Source organism: Marmota marmota, unplaced genomic scaffold (genome assembly GCF_001458135.2).
Source record: "Marmota marmota marmota unplaced genomic scaffold, marMar, whole genome shotgun sequence".
NCBI lineage: Eukaryota > Metazoa > Chordata > Mammalia > Rodentia > Sciuridae > Marmota > Marmota marmota.
This window is the reverse complement of record NW_026000174.1, coordinates 37,788,168-37,809,571: the sequence shown is the minus strand read 5'-3', so window position 1 is coordinate 37,809,571 and position 21,404 is coordinate 37,788,168. Positions and strand designations below refer to the sequence as shown.

General features: G+C 33.8%; 1 protein-coding gene across 1 annotated transcript in view; it reads right to left on the bottom strand.

The window, feature by feature from the left end:
• The window catches only part of Ano3 (anoctamin 3), a 390,715-nt gene extending 370,102 nt beyond the window's left edge, over positions 1-20,613 (bottom strand). Inside the window, exon 1 of the mRNA XM_048788513.1 lies at positions 20,094-20,613. Within this exon, the coding sequence (XP_048644470.1) occupies positions 20,094-20,247 (154 nt within the window). The 5' untranslated portion in view covers positions 20,248-20,613. The remainder of the gene's footprint in view (positions 1-20,093) is intronic.
• Between the last annotated feature and the right edge of the window lie 791 nt (positions 20,614-21,404).

Below are 21,404 nucleotides of genomic sequence, written 5' to 3'. Positions count from 1 at the left end.
TTCAATGTCTATTTACCTGTGGTCCAGGGTGATACAGATGAGAGTCCATCCACCTTGGGCAGTTTTCTTGAGCCTTGAGAGAATGGCCTGCCTTGGATCCCTCACTTCTCTTTATCCTTGCTGCCTATCTGTCCTTAATAAATTTGCTTTACATGCTTTGTGGGAATGTTCAGTTCTACCAGACTCATGCAAGTGGTACTCTGAGGTCCTGCCAGATTTAGGAGTCTCCATTGTTCGCATTCTAGTTTCCTCTTGGATCTTGGGAAACTGACTAGGTGACATAAATGAGGTGCTATATTTAGGCACAGAAACTGGTATTAAAATTATCATTATCATGTCTTGAAGAAAAGGTTGATTAAAAACCTTAGAGGCTCTCCAAAAAGGAGATTTATTTATTTCAGTAAAATAAGAAAAACAAACAAACAAACAAAAAACCTGTTTTTCTTTTGGATGGCTGGTTACTGATATTTACACAGAAAAAAAAAAAAAAGATGAGATGACTTAGGAGCCCAAATAACACAAAAACTTTAATGTAATGCTTTGATGAGTTTCTCACTCATAGTTAACATAAAGTTCTCAATCTCACCATATTCTTTGCCCATGGTTTTGAATATTTTCTGGAAAATAATTTTAAAGATATTTTAAAGATATCTTGCAAAGCAGTTTGCAACCAGGGGCAATGTTTTCTCCTATAGGACACCTGGAAATGTCTAGAGGATTTTTTTTTAATTGGTGAAGGGTGGGGAGAGGGAACTATTAGAATTTAGTGGATAGAGGTTATGAAAGTTGTGAAACACCCAACAATGTAGAGGTCAGCTTTCTGAGGATTATTTGGATGAACATGTCAATAGTGCAAAGGTTGAGAAATCCTGATCCAGTAGATTATAAGGGACAGGATAATTGAAATAGCACAGCAGAGCTTAGGAGATGATTGCCTGACTTATGTGTCAATTTAATGTGACATCTTAGAATCAACTTTTCAAATGATACCTGGAACTGTCCCCAGCTCACCCCCTTATTTTCAATTCTGTGCTCACACAAAGAATACATGTGGCCCATGTTCTGTGGCCATGAATTTACACATTATTTTTGTTTAAAAACTTCTTTATTAATCTAACTTGCAATTTCCTCAATTTCTCTTAAGATCTTTTTACATAATTTAAATTGTATGAAAAACTTGGCCAAGTATCATCATTCTGTATCAATGAATATTTATACAGTTCTTATCAGTACTGCTGCTTGGCAAATGCTAATCTGATGTAAGCTAAACATCTTTCTGAGAAGTATCTAATTACAGTCATGAAAAAATTTGGTTGCTCATTATAACCCAACTTGTCTACATGAAAGAATAAAATGGCACTATACATTTCATATATCAAGAACCAGGCTACCACTGATCAATAGTAATAAGTAATATTAATATTTCTGTTTATTTCTGATAATTTGAAGATATTTAAACATAATGAATAAAAATGACTAGAAAGAAAGCCATCAAATAATTGGCTTGGAGAAATTTTGTGGTTATACACATACTTGAAGGCTTTAAATTAGGATGTAATTTTTCTAGTGTGTATAATATCAAAGGAGCAGTGTGTGTGTGTGTGTGTGTGTGTGTGTGTATGCGAATGCATCACATGTGTGGGTGTGTATATACGCATAAAAGACTGTCTAGAAAGAAAAGAGAAATAAATGACAGAGTAGTCAGTTTTATGTAAACTTGGTGTTTATAATTTTTTCCAGTAATTCTCATCCAGCTTAAAAATAACAAAACACTTATTCATAGTGAGTGTTTCTCTGAAAATAAAAAAACCCACAAAGATTATGTTTACCTTCTTTTTTCCTAAGTTATATGTTCAACAAACCATCATTATTTTTATTTATTTATTTATTTGTTTATTTTTATTATTCATTTACATTTTAGTGGTGCTGGGGATTGAAACCAGGGCCTTGTGCATGTGAGGCAAGCACTCTACCAAGTGAGCATATCCTCAGCCCATCATTATTTCTGTTGAAATATATTGGCTGGCATAAAACTTACTTAGTTCTTGAACTTCCTAATATATACAAAGAAAAATTGTTATAGAAGAATTAAGGAAATCTAGAAGTGTATCCAAATACTATGTTTGACTACAAGGAGGTTTATATTTAATATAAATGAGGAATACACAGAGTCAACATCAGTAAATTCACTCTCTCAAGTCAGGAAGAAGGTAGTATTTATTTGTTGAGATAAAAAAAATTGTGAATTCAGTTATTAAACTTATTTATTAATGATTATCATATTTTCATAGCATAATTTAATGTAATATTGAGACTAAAATGTTTGTGAACTTGATAAATTCATATCAAAGTTTGGAAGCAACTGGGGAGTTGTGTGACAGTCTAGGGTCCCAGTTCTTAATTACAAAAGAGAATATAAAATGAGCTTATTAACCCTTTAAAAAAGCACTGCTATTCTTATGGAAAATCATCTACCACTATGATATACAATCATATAAGAAGTCAAAGTTTGATTTTTTTTTTTTAATTTTAGACTAGGTCTCATTAAGTTGCTTAAGGCCTCACTTAGTCAAGTACAAAATACTTTTTCATTTTTCTTAAATGAAAGTTAAATGTATGTTAATAATATATGGAAACATTTTTGGTTTTTATATTTATTTTAATATTTTATAAGTCATTCAATATGCTGTGGTTAAATGAACTGTAGAATTGCAGCTACTTCTGTGGAGCCTCTATTTTCAATGAATTATCAAATAAAGTAGAAAATGGCCTGTCATTTGCTTGGCCAAAATGTTTATATTTTCTCTACTCCTACGCCAATACCATATTCTTATGTTGACATCCCAATGGCCAAGGTGATGGTTTCAGAAGGTGGGCCCTTTAGGAGTGGCAGAACCCTCAGGAAGGGGATTAGTGTCTTTTTATAGAGTCCTGAGACTTCTCCTTGCTGCTTCTATCATGTGGGGACATAGAGAGAAGGACCATCCAGGAACCTTAAATCAGGGCCTCATCAGGTACTAACTCTGCTGGTACCTTTATCTTCAAATTTCCAGCCTCCAGAAGTGTGAGAAATGAACTTCACTGATGTAGCCTGCCAGTTTATGGTATGTTCTTACAGCAGCCCAGATGGACTAAAGCAGTATTATATGAGCCTCTGTTTTATTAAATAGTCTATAAAATATGCCTTTAATTTTACATAGCATCGAAAAAAGATTTCTTTGTGACTAATTCACAGAGATTTCAATTTCAATCTCATATAGAGTGTATTAATAAAATAAATTGTCCTACAATCACTTGTATTGCTTTCACAATTTATTGAACTTATGAAACTTTGTTCACTTGACTTCTTTACCATTCCTCTGTCTTAGTCCTTGGAAGCCACTCCTGTCCTCTCTGCTTCTGTCAATTTGACTATTTGGATTCCTCATATGAGTGTCTTATATTTATAAAATAAGCTTGACTTTTAAAATGCCTTAATCCCTATAGGATAATTTCTCTGGGAACCACATTTCCTATTAACGTAATTTTATTTTAGAAATTGAGTGTAATTAACTGAATCAAACAACATAGTTCTTTCTTTAAATTCATGAAGCACAAATAGTCTTACACCAACATACTTGTTTCTTGTGTGTTTATTCATCTGACCAATGATCAGTCTAATGTTTCAATGCACATAATTTATGTCAAAACCTCAGTCCCATTCTCAAGATTTGGACAAATAACTTACTAACCTTGAGCCAGATCATTTTATTGAGATACTCTGATTAATTTGTTATCATGTGCATTTCTCTCTGTAGTCTCTGCAGTAGCTTCAAAGTAGGTGCATAAATTATGCTGATGTCCTTTGTAAACCATCCTGTGTTTTCCCTGGGCATATTAATTTTTTAAATGTAAGATATTTTTCTTGTGTTATTCAAAAAGGAAATACTATTCGTGTTATTTTTATAGTAGTAATAAAATACTGATACATAAATGAGTTAACTCAGAAATAGAATAATGCAATATTTTCATTCTGAGATGAATGAGTCAGGTTTGTAGATCCAGAAAAAGTGATATTCTTAGCCAAAATCTGATGTTTCATATATATGCAAGATTTAAGTAACATAATCTAGATCCTTAAATTAGTCATTTGTAGTTTGAAAGAGTAACACAACAATATGAAACTGTATTTGAGTAATTTAATCAAATTTCCAAATGAGCAACTGAATTATGTTTGATAATATTTTTACTTGGGTCAGAAATTGTTTAAGATTCAGTTTCTATGATATATTCTATATGATATGTTCTACCGAACATGTCATAGAAACTGAATCTTAAACAATTGAACATATCCTAGAAACTGAATCTTAAACAATTTCTGACCAAGTAAAAATATTATTAATGTTAAAACATAACAATTGTTATGTTTAAATTATAATTAAAATTATTATTAAAATTTATTATTAAAATTAAAACATAACATTTGTATTATAATTGAGAAAGTACACTACACTGTTTTTGGCTAGCAGTGTTTCTTGCTACTTTGCCCTTTGCATATGCAATTATACCTCAGTTTTTCTTAAAAAGGTTTTTGGATTTTTTTGAACATGTGCAGAAATAAAAATGACTAGGAGATGATGCACACAAATCTTAAGCTTTATTTAGCTTGGGTCTTAAACAGTGACTTCTTGGGCATGTCATGTCATGTCATGTCAGTTTTCACTTGATTTGGAAATATGACGATATAAGTTGTAATTCCCACAACACAGAAATCTACATTTACCTTTTTCTCAAAAATTAGGGGAAGCATGGTTTTTGGAATTGTTCCTGAAAGCACAGCAAAGCCTGAACTGAAGTGTATCTACCTGGCTCTTTGAATATTATAGTGTTGTCCTTGGGACCAGGAAATTACTTAGGAAGATAACTCAGCTCCAGACACTTTGAAAGGGACTTATTTAAGAAAAGACTCTGACAAGATGAGGAAAACTTTATAAGAAAAGGGTCTGTGTAAGGAGCAAATTCTGAGTGTAGGAAGGAAAGAGGCTTCTAGAACATTTTAGCAGGAGAGAATAAGTAAACCCCTAGGGAATGTGCAGTAGGAATGCTTCAGGGGAGGGATGGATGAAATTCCCCAGAAAACAATAAAAAAATTACACACACATAAACACAGACACAGAGACTTAGAACTGGCATTTGGGCACTCAGAGGACAGATCACAATAGTATTTGAAGGTAATACCTTTTGGTCTTCATCTATGCAGTACCTTTGCCTTGCCACTTATCCAGAATTTACATTTGTGGGCAGGTTGTATAAGTCAGTAAACAAGAATTCAGTTCTAACTTCATCTTTGGACCTTCATTTCCTTATGAAGGTTTCTAGGTATGTAAAATTTATATTAAATAATTTTGTGTCATTTTTACCTCATCTGTCTTATGTCAATTTAATTCTCAGGCCCCACTGGGGGAAAAACACATAAAGGCTAGAGGTTAAATATTTGCCTTTACTTAACTTTGAATTTCATAAAACATTGACATTTTATAGTATATTTCTTTCCAGAATTTTTAATTCAAAGCCTAACTGCTGAAAACTTGAATATGGTTGGCAAAGGAGTAGAATCAGTTTGTGTTATCAAGGCTTGTGTTGTTCCTGTTCATAGAGCACAGAAGGAAGATTTGACAGATGGGTATATGGAAATATCAGCATATTACCCAGGAAGAAAACCATACATATGCATTCCTAAAGTATGTACTATGGTTTAAAATTTACATTAATATGCCTTCACAAAAAGGATATGATGTGACAAATTTGTTTGTGAATCTGAATGTGTGTGTTTGTCTTTGTTCTATTTATAACCTATGGGCTGAATGGAAGTTAGCGGGAATTATTCCACCCTGTAGAACCAGTTATTATCATTATTTGTTTAATATCTACAGCCAACATCAATACGTTGTAAATTAACATGATGGGCATGTTAATATATACGGTTAACATATGGTCAGACATGTATTTTTGTTGTATACAGTGGTGCTTAATGCATGTTTTTTTTTTTTACAAGTACAGAAACACTTGCACCTTAACATAACAAGTATGGCATACAAATATGGAAGTTAATATTTGAGTATTTTTGGTAGGCATTTTTATTAGTATGTATCAGTTGTACATATTAATGTGGTTAACTGTTACGTTTCTATACATGCATATCCCATCCAGTGATCAAATCCAATCTCTCCTTTCCACTCTCTGCTGTGAACATCCTCACCAGTCTCTAGTCATCACTGCTTCTCTTTCAGGTGGACTATTTAGTTTCCATCCATGAGAGAGAACATGTGGTAGTGATTTCCTAGATTAAGATTCTGGAGTCTCTTTTATAGCTGTTGATTCAGAGGTTACTTGGACCTCTGACTCCAACTGTGTGAATCCTGCTTGTAGATTATTGTAGTTTGTCTCACAGGAGTCTTTCATGTGAGGCACTACTGACTGCTTAAAGGGGCTGGAATTAAGATTTCATAAAGCTCATAGAATTGGAATGAACTTTTAATCCCGTCAGTTTGTTAATTAGTGTATTATTGCAGTGTGTGTGGATTTATTTTAAGCAAAATTGTTGGGGGAGACTCATCGTTCACATCCATCTCAAACTATTTGGAAGTTTCTTCTATTTATTAAAAATATGTTAAGTTGTGGGGGACAAAATTAAGTTACTTTTATGAAGACAATTAGTCTCAGCTTTGAGACTGAAGAAAATTTTTCTTCTTTTGAAACTCTTAAGAGCAAAGCTCAAGTCATTTCACTTCACTAATTAAACCCCCTTGGTGGCTTCTCTTTGCTGAAAGAATAAACTGTTTGTTCTGATGTCCAAATCCCATTATAAATTGGCCCAACTTGACTCTCTTCCAATGTCTGCCTCCTACAATCCAAGATCTTTCTACATTATTTTTCATTTAACAACTATCTGTGGAACAATCACTATGCACCAGATGTTGCGCTATGTAAATCAGAAATGATCTCTGATTTGAAGAATGTAGAACCATATGAAGGGAGTTAGCCTAAGAGACGTACAAACCATTCTATTAAATATATGAAAAAAAATCTATAAAATTAGAAGAATGCTTGAATATCTCTAATGGTCTCTGGATTAGATTTATAGGCTAATTTTTGTTACTATCCAATGAAAAATAACTTAGAAAATAAAATCCCTTGGCATTGTTCCCCAAAGTAAAAGTAGTGAAGTATAGGATGTCATTAAGAGTAACTACTTCCGTAACCGCAGTGTCTTTGAATGCAGAATCTTTGGCACTGTTCCAAACAGATGGTTAAATATGACATCCCTCAGTAGTTATATAACTATAAATTTATGTCCAGGTCCTCATCCCTACATAAAATGAAAAACAGGAATATGAAAGACTGAAATAAATCAGACAAGCTCGGCCAATCTGAGACCATGAAGGAGCTTCCGTAAACAGTTTCAAATTAGCCACCTCCTCCTCCCCCTACAAGTGAAAGAAAATTTTGACTTTAGTGGGAGGAAAAAACATACTTGGGGTTGCCTTGGGGGACCCATTAAATTGCTATATGAGGCTTAGTTTCCATGTATTTCAGCTGCAAATGAAGACCGGAAACTAGAGAGCAGAGGTTAAGGCCAGAGTTTGTTAGATTTCGTGAATTGAGAATGATTACTTGGCTGAGGGCCCAGCTTCATGTTACCAGGCCTTGACCAGACAAAAGGAAAGCTAAAATGAGTCTCCCACAAATAATAAAGCACCACCATCCCTGTTAAGCCTAATATATATAGTCATCCCTCAGCTAGAGCCATGATGAATAAAATAACAAGATGAAGCCAAGTACAAGAGAAAGTGTAAACAGAAGATCCACGAGGCTGCTGTGGGCACAACTTGGCATGCCACTTTACAGAAAGCTTTTTTTTTTTAAATAGAAGAGATATATTCTAGAATAATGGTAGAGTCTGGGGATGTAACTCAGTGATAGAGTGCTTGCCTCATATGCACAAGGCCCTGGGTTCTATCTTCAGAACTGAAAGAAAAAGAAAAAAAGAAGATTAAAAGTAGTGACAAATATATCCATAAGCCAGTAGCATAGTCATTTATTGTCACTGCCAAATTTTACATACTGCACCTCATCTTAGGTGCTATGCTTTCATAGGACCAGCAGTGCAGTAGGATATTCAAAGGGCGATACTCCAGGATTACCACACACGTGTGCACATGTGCTGCACTGTGACATTACAACAGCTACAATGTTACTAGGGGATAAGACATTTTCAGCTCTATTATAATCTTACAGAACCATTACCATATGTGTGGTCCATCACTAAGCAAAATATCTTTAGGTGGCACATATTTTTTCTATGCATACTTACCTTCAAGTACTTTACAACATAATTTTTTCTATATTAGCCAGGTAGGTATCATTACTATCTTACCAAACACTGGAAAATTTTTTTTTTACCACATCTGTCATTGAGAACTCTTCCTTTTGCAAATGACAAACAATTCAACTCAAACTAAGTATAACCAATAAGGAATTTATTGGCTCAATAATTGACATCCTTTGAAGGCAGGCTGGCTCCACACAGTTTAAATTTGAGAAACAAACTTTATCATCAAAGACTAGGAAAGGAATAATTCAAGAGACAACCAAAAATTTCATATTGGAAGAAAAATCTATGTGTGCATGCATGACCCAAAAGAAAGAAGCAAACACATGCATACACAGACACACATGAATACTTCAGGACTCCACGTTCTATGCTCAGTCATTTCCTTCCTCAAGAATCCCTCATCCTTCCTTTTAAAAATTCTGTTGCTCTTTAAATTTCTTTTCCTTTCTGTTGCCTTTGATGACATTTATCTTCTGAGAGCCCAGAACTAATTCCTCATCAGTTATCTTTCCATTGGCATTCCCCATAATGAATAGTTACCTCATTTGCCCCAAGTTACAAGTATCTTGCTGGGCTGCAAGAGTTACATTTTTAACCCATAACACTGAAGGTGGTGTAATATTCAGTATAACACAGAGTATTAATTTTCCCCAATAGTTTAGCATATTTTAATTAATTCATCGTGTTCAGAGGTACATAATTATTTAAAATTATGATTTGGCTTTCTAGAACCTTGCTAAATTTCTTAGTTTTCCCTAGCACCTAGTACCTACATTGAAGAGGAGAAATACTTGTCCCTCTTGCTTTGCTAGACTGGAATTGGCGCAAGTTGAAGTCAAACCACCGGCCCTGGGGCTCAAACAGGTAGGTAGGCTTCAGTGGAATGCCATGGGAAAGAGGATGTGGAAGAGAATGTGATAACTGTGAGAAAAACGGAAAAGGGAGCCTCCTGTATGGATCAGGACTAAAATTATGGCCAAGGTAGGAGCAGGGGTGTGTATGTGAGAATGAAGCAGGATGGTTGCCAAGAATAAATAGATATTATAACAGAGAAGTGGGGCAGTTAAGCCCTGGAAGAGATTTTTTTTTTTATCTTTCTAGAAATGAAAATGCTTTGTATTCTTTGAAGGAATGAAGAAATGTCTCCTTTTAGACTCAAATAAAGGAGAGGCCTTGCTTTATTGTTTTTTAATAAATTCTACTCTTTGAACAATTCCTTGCATTTTAATAGGTCCCACACTATATTGTTGACTCATGTACAATAAAAAAATATAGATTGGAACTCCCACTAATTATATTCCCCTTACCTTTTCTGTGTGACAAAATGATTTATTTCAATTCAAATCTGTGTACCTTGATATGTGTTTTATTATGGAGTCGATAAAGCTCTACTTTGTTTTAATTACTTCTTTGAAGAATCTGTATAAAAATGATGTAAATCTTTGAGAGTAATTTTATTTATTTTCAAGGCTAAAAAAGATTTTTAAAAATGACTAAGCTCTTTGTTTTCACTCTTGTATTTATCAGAAATTATAAAATATGTAACATTTATTTAAATCCTGGTGATTTCCAGAAACCTCTATCTGGAATCAGCTACAGAATTCACTGCTTTTACAAACACTTTTATCTTGAGAATTGTCTCCATGTTGGCCTTGGCAATGGACATGGATTCTGAAATTTCACTACTTGATCCCAGATATTCAGTTAAAAGAAAGAACTATGAAATGCCAGGCTGTGTTTATCTTTTATGGAATCAAAAAAAAAAAAAGAATGCTGAAGAAAGCATCTGCAGGGCAGATAAAAGAAAAAGATAATTTTTTCAATGTTAGTGGAAAATAAACTAACAATGATGAGATATGATGACTATATTACCAAAGATGGTTAGACCAAACTCCCAGATCTGTCTTTTTAGAATTAACTGTAAATCACTCTGAAGGGAGCTTTGTCTAAAAGTCATGTAGTTTCAGGAATTAATTAGGAAACTCAAGTAATATGAGTGTCCATTTATGAGTACTCATGAACATATATACTTTTTAGTTTTCTGATTTGATATATACCTTTTCACACCATCTCATATGAATAGCCCAGGAATTTGGCAGGGGATGAGAGGTCACAAAGTGTAACAGAAGTAGGTAGCACAATGGAAAAAGGAATGGGGAGATATCTCATACCCACTAAATATGTACTGTATGCCCTTTTCCTGAAAAATGCATTTTTCACATACTTTCTCAATCCTGTAGCCAATTCTGCAAAATAGATGCCCCACTGAAAAACAGCAGAGAAATACTAATAAACTAGCACATGTTCTAAAATCTACTATGTATCTGAGTTTTTGCCATTGCTTTCTTTTGAAAAGCTCCATGATGTGTCTTTTATATTATGATAACCATTATGATAACCAGTAAGAGTTAAATACCCAAGGGTCCGATAATCCAGTGACTCAAAGACTGACCTCTGTCCTTAGTTGTATGATTTAGACAACCATTCATGCTCTTTTGGCTGTACTCTCACATCACATTGTTATATAAAAAAGCTTCTATATCTAGCCGTGCTCATTTATGAGCTCAATTTAGTCAAACTGCTCTGGATAATACACGATTATCACTCATGTCTCTGTTTTCTCCTTTAATGCATCATTCAAAATCATTTTTAAAGACTAGATCAGCTCTTAGTAATGAACATGGGAAGACTGCTTTCATGGAGACTGGGAATGAAATAGAGACATTTAAGTTTTAGCAGCACAATAAGCTCAAGTTTGCCTTTTCTAAATCCTGTTGAAGTTAAAGTAAATTTCAGCTGCTTTAGAAGTACACAAGATATTCTGAGAAGAGGATACTCTTTTATGATGCTGATGCTTAAAATAACCACAGCCTTGCTGAAGTCAAGTTCAATCACTGACTAAACCTTAAGAACATTTAGAACCCACCATTATCATGGGGCATCACCCAAACAGCCGACAGAAACCAAGCTTCCTGGGCCACTGACACCATTCTGTTAAGTTTCAGAGCCTCACAAAGTTCCCTTTGCATGTCCCTTCATTGGTATAGGAAAGTGAACACTTACAAGCATCCATAGGTTAATAGGAGTTTTCTTTTATCTGACATTTTATCTTGAAACTAAATTTACATATTTGCTTCAATCCCTGACAAATTCTTCTTTATTTAAAAGTATATAAAACTATTTATCAAGTAAAATAAATGCTTCTGAAGTTGTAGTATGCATTCTGTACATATTTACCAGCTATTCCTGGGGGTTATTGCATCTCAGGTGTTTTAAAATATATATTTAGTTGTCAGTGGGCCTTTATTTAATTAATTTTTTATAGGAGATGCTGAGAATTGAACCCGGTGCTTCCCACATGCTAGGTGAACACTCTACCACTGAGCCACAACCCCAGTCCCTGCATCTCAGTTTTAAACAGCTCAGTACTGCATAGATTTTGCAATTTACCTCATATAAATTGTACTTTCCAGAGCATGGTCAATCACCATCTTTAGGAATGGCATTATAGTATTAAACCTCCGCTATATATTACATTTAGAATAATAACATATATAAGACTTCAGTTGCAGGCATTGGTGCTCATTCCCTTTTTTTGTCATTATTTTATTTAACATTTTCAACAGTTCCATGAGATATAAATTTTTATACTCTTCATGTATCACAATACATATGACAAAATAGAAACCGACATTTATTGAATTCATAAAACTAATAATTAACAGAACAAACTCTCAATGCTAGTGTTATGATTGAGGTATTAGAAGTCCCTCAAAAGCTATGTATGAGACAATACAAGAAGGTTTAGAGGTGAAATAATTGGGATATGAGAGCCTTAACCCAATCAGTGAATTAATACTCTGATAGGGATTAACTGAGTGGTGACTAGAGGCAGGTAGCCTATGTATGAAGGCAGTGTGGGTCCTTGGGGCCCGCCTTTGGGGTATATTTTGTCCTTGTTGTGCACAGCTCTTGCTCATGCGCTCGCTCTCTCTCTCTCTCTCTCTCTCTCTCTCTCTCCCCACTTCCCCACAACTTTCTAATTCTTGATGCAATGTTCTCCACCATACTCTTCTGCTATGATGTTCTGCCTCACCTTGAGCCTCAAAGAATGGAGCCAGCCTTCTATGAGCTGATATCTCTAAAACTATGAGCCCCCAAATACATTTTTCCTCCTCTGATTGTTCTTGTCAGGTCTTTTGGTTATAGTAATAAAAATGCTGACTAAAACAGCGTGTCCGACTCTAGGATCAAAGGAACTACCTTTCTGCTTCTCTTTAAGCAGAATAATGATTTAATTTTTAGGGGGATTATCTAACAATCTTCCTTACTTGCTAACAACTCCACTTTTGTATGAATCAGTCAATGTGTAATTTTAATACGTAGCTCAGATAAGTATGGAAATACATGACATGGACTTTTCGATTCACTTATGAAAGGTAGAAAATAAGAACGTTAAATCTAGGATTATCGTTGTGGTTTTTATTTTCTACTGATCAACTGGAACAAGAATCTTCTGCCTAGAATTTTCAGAGAATATAAACAAGTGTATTTAGCTTTTGAGAACTCAAAATTACATAGAGGAAAAAGCAAAAGGCAAGCAAAATTAAAACTGAAATATGAGAATGTGTAACTTAGATGCAAACATGGGAAATGTCTGTAGCTCTTTGGTTATCTAACAGTAGGCAAAATACCACTACTGTCCATGTTAGGAGACACTGACTCTAGGGACAAGCAAACTTTTCTCCAACATTCTTAAGGAGATAAAAAGAAGCTTCATGTCATGCAGCAGGGTGAGCTTTGAAAAGGCCCAGTAGTGATGGTAGATGAGACCACTCTTACAGGAAGCTGGGGAATCAGAAGCCAGTAGCTAGATTCTCCAGTGGTCAAATTTATATTAAGCAATACACACTCAGAAGTTCAGTGATTTGCAGGGTTTCATGGATTCTCCCAAACAAGAGGCTTATTATTTTTAATCATGTGGCTATGGAAATATTTACAGTCTTGGAAAGAGTTTCCAACAGTGTCTTATCCATGTCCCTTGTTTCCAAATGCAGAGAGTGATACAGAGTGCCTTTCTCATGAAGGATCCTCTTATTGCCTACTCTCAGTCCATGTGTTTTACATGGGGTTTTGTCCAACTGCAGCCTTTTGGTGAACCCATGAAGAAACAAGGCAGGGTATAGGATTGGACAGGAAAAACAAAAACAACACCACCAACAACAAAAACGACAGTGTCTGTTAACCACCAAAAAACAGTGACTATCAGTTGTTCAGGGGTCAAAATAGAGGTATCAGCTTTGCTATCTAAGCAAAAGCAGCATATCTCTAAAACTGGCTATACCCGTGTCTACTTTTGTATGCAGCATTATCAGCCTGCGTAATGATTATTTTCCTGAAAACAGCCTCAAATCTATTTCTCAGGATAATGTAATGATTCTGTGAGTTGTAAAACTGTTTTTGACAAACCTCTTCAGATTTAAACAGGAACAGAGATGTTGTCTGTCTTCAGTTACTGACCCTGATTCATAAAAAATTTTTCTCCATCATACAATTTTCTCCCTCCTGCTTTCCAAGGTTCTGTTACTGTTAATCTAGCTTTTGTACACATCTTCCCTTTTTTCACTGTTAGCTTTCTGATGCCCCTATGATTATAATAATTCACCTCCTTTTTTCTTTATGCTAAATCCAGTCTTCAAAATGTGGGTGGATTGTATTGCTATAAACATTGATGTGGCTGCATCATTGTAGTATACTGATTTTAAATCTTTTGGATATATACCAAGGAGTGGGATAGCTGGATTATATAATGATTCCATTCCTAGATTTGGAGGAATCTCCATATTGCTTTCCAGATTGTTTGCACTAATTTGTAGTCCCACCAGCAATGTATGCGTCTCCATTTAAAAAAATATATATATTTGTTTTTTCATTTGATTTAATTTAAATTATTTTAATTTATTTTTTTATTTGTTAATTTTTAAATTGTTACTTATCCACATCTTTGCCAACATTTATTGTTACTTGTATTCATAGCAGAAAAATAAGTAGAATAAGGGGAAAATAGGAAGTCCTGGAGGGGGATGGAGTGAAGAGGCAAAGTACTGGAGACTGAGTTAGAACAAATTGTATTTCATGCTTTTATAAATGAATCCTATTGTTGTATATAACTATAAAGAACCAATGGGGGAGAAATAAAGCAATGAACTTCCCAGTTTGCCTAGCATTTTTGCCTTCCACGAATCGGTATTTTTGTAATAAAGTGAAATGATTTCCCTATAGAAGGCATTTTAAATAAATAAAGGTCAGAAATGTGATACCAACAATTATTCTTGAATAAAATAAGTGGTCACTTATGTGTATGTGCCAGTTTTTTGTATGAAAAAGTTATGTATGAAAGTTTTGAGGAGGAATAGTAGGATGGAGGAGATCAAGAAGAGCAAAAAAGATTCCTATCTTCAACACCCTGTACGTTTGTGTGATGAGGACCTAATGTTTTCAAGTGGGTTTTTATACATTGACTCAGCCTTATTAGGAGACTGGAATAAAGAGGGCCCTCAAGATGCTGTGAAAGACAATATAGGCCTGAAAATTCTCAGATGTTAAAAAAAAAAAAAAACTGTATTTACTGAAGGACTGAGGCAGGGTTTACCTCTTCAATGTCAAAGTTCATGTAAGATGTTTCTTTTTTAAATGTATAAAATTGTAGAATTCCTCATTTATTTTATTTTTTTTCTCATTATAAAGATAATATATGATTAATCAAGAAGATTTGGAAAACATATTAGAGAAAAAAAGATGAATTTTATTGTCATCTTATCCCTCAAGACTAATAGAATTTACTATTTTGGTAAATGCATTTCTTATCTTGTTTTGTACATGAATTCTCACACAATCATAAACACCTCTACCAAAATTTGTGTTTGTATGCATATAATATCCTGCTTTGAACATCTCATGTTATGTCACAAACATTTTCCAGTGTCAATAAATTTTTGATAGTATCTCTTTTTTTGAGACTATAAAAATACTTTCATGGGGTGTATTTTATAATTTAATCAGTTAATTAATTGAATAGTTACTTATATTGTTTCCTATATTTCCTAGCAAAAATAACTCTTCAATATACATTTTTTATTTTATTATTTTTGTGCATGTACTCAATTCTTTTTGAAATGAATTTCTTGCTATAGAATTCCTGATTCGAATGCTACATGTGATTTGAAAGTAATTTGAAACATAAGGTCAGTTTTTTCATAAATATTCTCATTTATTAGTCTCTATTTTCTATGTAACTAATAATAATGGTTTATTCTTCTGTTTCTACATTTACCATGGAAATACTTGTTCTCATACATGAAGAGTTTTAATAACGTTCCCATTCACAAGATGTTGTAACCTACTATTTTATCTCCTACTCAAAATAAATAAATAAATAAAATACATTGAAATTAAAGTGAACTTCATTAAACATAAAGAGAAACTTGGATCATTTGACTTTTAAGAATAATACTAGCAAGTTTCAGTGCAGCGCATATTCTGTAATTGCTCTTAAAAATTTAGCACACTGAATTCCATACTTTAGTTGAGAACACTTCCTTTGCAGTCTTCTATTAATGTGTCCTAGAAAGAAATTTACAATATTGTGGTCATTTATATTATACTACCTAAGAATCTTATCATAAACTTTTATTGTAAATTTTTATATATTGTACAAAGTGATAGATAAACTAAGGTGCCAAGACCTACTATATATCACAGAGTAAAAATTGTTTATCTGGTATCAGGGAGACATAATATCAAGAACTCTTTGAGGAGAGACACTTACTTGCCTCTGTTCCTGGATCTATATCTATCGAGCTGAGCAAACTTCACCTAGGTAATATGCAGTAATGCAATGGCCATTTACCAATACTTCCATTAGCACTTCCTTGTATAGATCAAAAAGGAACACTTTTTAATTCATCACTGTAAAGTATAATAAATGTTCTCAATTCCTACTAAAATATTTTCTGCAGGCATTTAAGGAAATGATGATTGTTGGAAGTTACTTCATTTTACAACATCAGTAGCATTAACTTTTTATTTTATTATGGCACCCCAAATATGCATATTATATGACCTTGGATTACTCCTCTTAAGAGGGAATGAGTTGAAGGGCCTTAGGCAGAGCCATTAAGAGATCAGAGTTAGATTTAAAACTGCCACAAAGGAAGTGATGCATTTTATCAGTTGGCCAATCTTTGTAAAGTCATTTAGCAAGAAATAATTCAACTCTGTTCATACAGCTCTCTGCTGAATCTCTCTTTGTGGAAAAGAAGTATATCATATCTCTTATCTTTTGGGAGTTTATTCTTTCTCTGTTTGATGAAACTTAAACATAACATTTAAAAACTAAAATATTTAAGTTCAAGATTAAATGTAGAAAATATAAATTCCCTTTGAGATTTCTCAGTTAGCATCAAAAGACCAAATCTAAGAGTTATTGGGATAGAGGAAGACACAGAGTTTCAAACCAAAGGAATGCACAATCTCTTCAATGAGATAATATCAGAAAACTTCCCAAACATAAAGAATGAATTGGAAAATCAAATACAAGAGGCTTAAAGAACACCAAATGTACAAAATTACAACAATCTACACCAACACACATTATAATGAAAATGCTTAGCAAACAGAATAAGGATAGAATCTTAAAGGCTGCAAGAGAGAGGAATTAGATCACATATACGGGGAGACCAATTCATATCTCAGCAGATTTTTCAACCCAGACCCTCAAAGCCAGGAGATACTGGAACAGCATATACCAAGCTCTGAAAGAAAATGGATGCCAACCATGAATATTATTTCCAGTAAAATTAAGCTTTACAATTGATGATGAAATAAAAACCTTCCATGATAAACAAAAGTTAAAAGAAGATACAACTAGAAAGCCCGCACTATAGAACATCCTCAGCAAAATATTCCATGAAGAGAAATTGAAAAACAATAATGAAAATCAGCAAAGAGAGGTATTAACACTAAAGAAAAAATAATAATCAAAGGAGAAACAAAGTCAAGTTAAATACCAAAAATAAAGAAAAATGGCTGGGAACAAAAATCATGTCTCAATAATAACCTCAAATGTTAATAACCTAAACTCACCAAGCAAAAGACAAAGACTGGGATACTGGATTAAAAAAATACCCAACAATATGCTTACTCCAAAAGACTCATCTCATAGGAAAAGACATCCACAGACTGAAGGTGAAAAATTGGGAAAAATCATACCACTCCCATGGCTACGGAAGGAAGCAGGTGTTTCCATCCTCATATCAAATAAAGTAGACTTCAAGCCAAAGTTAATCAAAGAATTAAAAAGGATATTTCATACTGCTTAAGGGAACCATTCATCAATAAGACATAACATTAATAAATATATATGCCCCAAACAATGTTCATCAAACAAACTCTTCTCAAGTTCAAAAGTCAAATGGACCACAAAATGACAATTTTGGGTGAAGTTAACACACCTCTTTTACCACTGGATAGATCTTCCAAACAAAAGCTGAAAAAAGAAACTATATAACTCAATAATTCATTCAATAACAGACTTAGCTGACATACATTGAATATTTCATCCTTCAACGAGTGAATATATTTTCTTCTCATCAGCACATGGATCCTTCTCTAAAATAGTATATATATATTATGCCACAAAGCAACTCTTAGCAAATATAAAAACATACAGATACTACCCTGAAATGTGTAGGCTAATAAGGCTTAATAAGTTTTGGAAGAAGCATTCAACTTAGATCCCAGAACACCAAGTATATTACTTAGGTCACAAAGAGTATAGAAATTATGAACAAATATGGAAATAGATAATACTTGTACCACAGGGAAGATTTTCTGGCTATCAGTGGATAGGAGGCTTATTATGTAGTACCAAGAGAAAGTGGTTCATTTATGATACTATATATGTATGCCTGGAACAGTCTTTCAGTCTCTTGCCCACACTGTTCATGAGTCAAATTATATTTTAAGAACCTCTTATTGACAGTCAACCTATTGGTTACTGAACATATCAAGGTGGTTAAATGGTAAAGCAGATAAATATTAAACTCATGTTCAGGCAAAAAAACCCACATACGCTCTCTTGGAATCATTGGAAAGAATATTCAAGATAATTTACGGGATCATTGAGACAAACAAGAAGGCAGTATTTTTAGAGAGTTTCGCTGAGAAGAGTTGAGTTGGGGAATTGCCAACATAATGGAATGGAAGTGCCCTCTTTGCAGTGTGGAAGACTGGCATAGAGATAATACCTAAGCTATGAACATGTAAGTCATAAAGACAATGGTTAAAAATAACAAAATGGAAGTACCATCTCTGACAGAGTTGACCAGAAAACTCTGTGAAACATGAGTGAAACCATGGTGAAACCAACATGAATATTTAAACTTTCATTATATTGTCAAATACTTTGTTCCTAATCCTCTTCTTCCTATCCAAGTCTACTTTATAAAGCTATTTACATTTGTGAAGAATTGATTTCCCTACTTTTGTGAAATTGTAGATCCAATAATCAATAAGACCCTTGGTTTAAGGGGAAAAAAATAACAGTTTAGAGATTGCTTACAGTTGAAAGAAATTTTTTTAAAAGGATGGCTTATATCCTGATGGCAGAACTGCCTCTATTATAAAATAAGTCTTCTAATACAAAGAATCTATGAACAACAAATAATTAATTACTTATGGGACACCTAAAACTTAATTTCCAACAACACATAATAAAGAAATGTGGGTGAAATTCTCAAGAGATTCCTCTGGTTGTGAAACTGAATTTATTATTCTTTCAAATATTTTTTTCTATAGGCAAAGATCAAACAAAGTAACAACCAGAGGTATGAAAAGTTTGCTTACGTTTTATATTTACACCACACAACTTTCTTTTGTGAGAGACGATGAGTAAATCACCATAATGCAGTTTTACAGTATTTAAAATATAATTTATTACATAAATGTTTTCTATAAAACACAACTAATTCATTGATATTTCAGAGTTGTTCGTTATAAAAATCAAGCCTTAGTTTTTTTTTTTGATGAACAATTTATAATATAGCATTGTTCCCTCAAAACTTCAGACCAAGAATGAAAGCTGTGATGTTATTCAAGAGCAATTCCTATCTCTATAAAATTTTTTCATACTGACATTTATCAGCACCATCTATTTATACGTAATCTAAATGAGGTTACAAAATAACACCCAGAAGGAATATTTTCTTGTAATGAAAATGTAAAGTATATTTATTATCCTTTACATAATTATGTTAAAGGAAATGAAAATAAAAGAGATGAGTGAAAGATGGCAGGACTTATTCTCTGCTTTCATGCATAAGATCCGGGATTTTTCCACTCATGCCAAACAACATTAAGCCTTGGTAGGCCTGAACACCCACCAGAGAACCAAAGATCATTTCACTGTTAACATACTTCTGAGTTCACTGAGTTTGCCTTCTGACATTTCACTGTATAAAGAGTACCTCTCATCCCTCTGAAATTTTTCAAAGTATCTGTATACATTTTGGGAAAAAAATAACTGAATAAACTAAAATTGGCATCAACTGTACCACCACAAAGTAGATGCCATCAGCATTTATTTTTCACATATGTGACATTAACAGAGTACAGGCATAAGTTAAGATACTCAAGCAGATGCATCTAAAGGTCAGCTTACCTGTGGGGACAGAAGTGGAGGGTTGAAAATCCAATCCACTGGAATCACCAGAGAGTTCAGTTAAACAAGTTGAAGTAAAATCAGAGCTGGAAGTCTGCTCATGTCTGAAGCCTTTGGGAGAAAGATTATCCAGTTCAAAGTTTACGGCTGACATTGCAAAATTCTCAAGGAACTATGTGAAGCAAAGTTCACACTACCGAGGTTTTAAAAATCATAGGAAAGGGAGGAATCACTATACTTTAATCAATAGCAATTCCAGGCTCTCCTGTAATTATCTTTACTAGGAAATCCAAGGAGAATAACGCCCACAGAGCTGACTGCAAGTTTTCTGTGTTCCTAGACAAGCAACCTCAACAGGATAGATGGACTTCAGAGTTGTTTTTCTTCAAGACGTCTTGTGCCTTTAAGGGATAGCAGCGCTCATCCCCTTTCAGAGAGGCTGCAGTGAAAATAAAATGGGCTAAGTGGAGTCATAGGCAATGCTGCAGAGAAATGCTTTTAGTAAGTTGGTACTGAAAGTTCTCATTCACATTTCTCTACACAAGAGATCATCTGGGTGGGGCCAAGGCTTGCCAAGGAATGCAACTTTACACTCCACAGGGCAGTTCATCAGAGGAAAGCTGGAATTGGAAGGAAGTTACTAAATGCTATTTCCTAGCTCAGCTCGAGATTGTGAGATTTCAGTTCTGCACTTATTGAAAGATGACTATGATCGTGAAGAGTAAAGGCAATTTTTAAAAACTGATAGTAGAATAAAATGTGCAGCTTTATAAATACAACAAAAAATAGACTTCAAAGTATTAGCAGGCAATGAATTAAAGATCAAAATGTTTAAAAAGTAGCATCTGGTGGGGCTGTATCATTTATTATTTAGGAGGCAAAGCATCCATTCTGTTTGAGTAACTTGGGTAGAAAGTTGTAGGTTAGCTGCAAAGGTTTAATTTTGAACATTGCTTTTATTCATCTTCTGTACCTTAGTTGGTGAATCCAGTGATGAGCACAAGGACATGCCAACTGATGGTTTTCCACTAGCAATTTAGCAAAAATCACCCTTCATTTCACAAAGCCAAACTAGATGAGGTTCAAATCAGTTTTTTTGATGGTCTGACTTAATCCATGATTTATTTATTGATCTAATTCTTCATTTATTGACTCTGTATTAGATATTATCATAATTATAAAATACCTAGGCAAGGTCTCTGGAAAGAATGTAAGCTAGATTCCTTCTTTAGTAGGAAGGAGAGCTGTGACAGATTTTGTGATTTTATTGTGATTGGCATTACATATGGCAATAGATGTGCTAAGCATGAG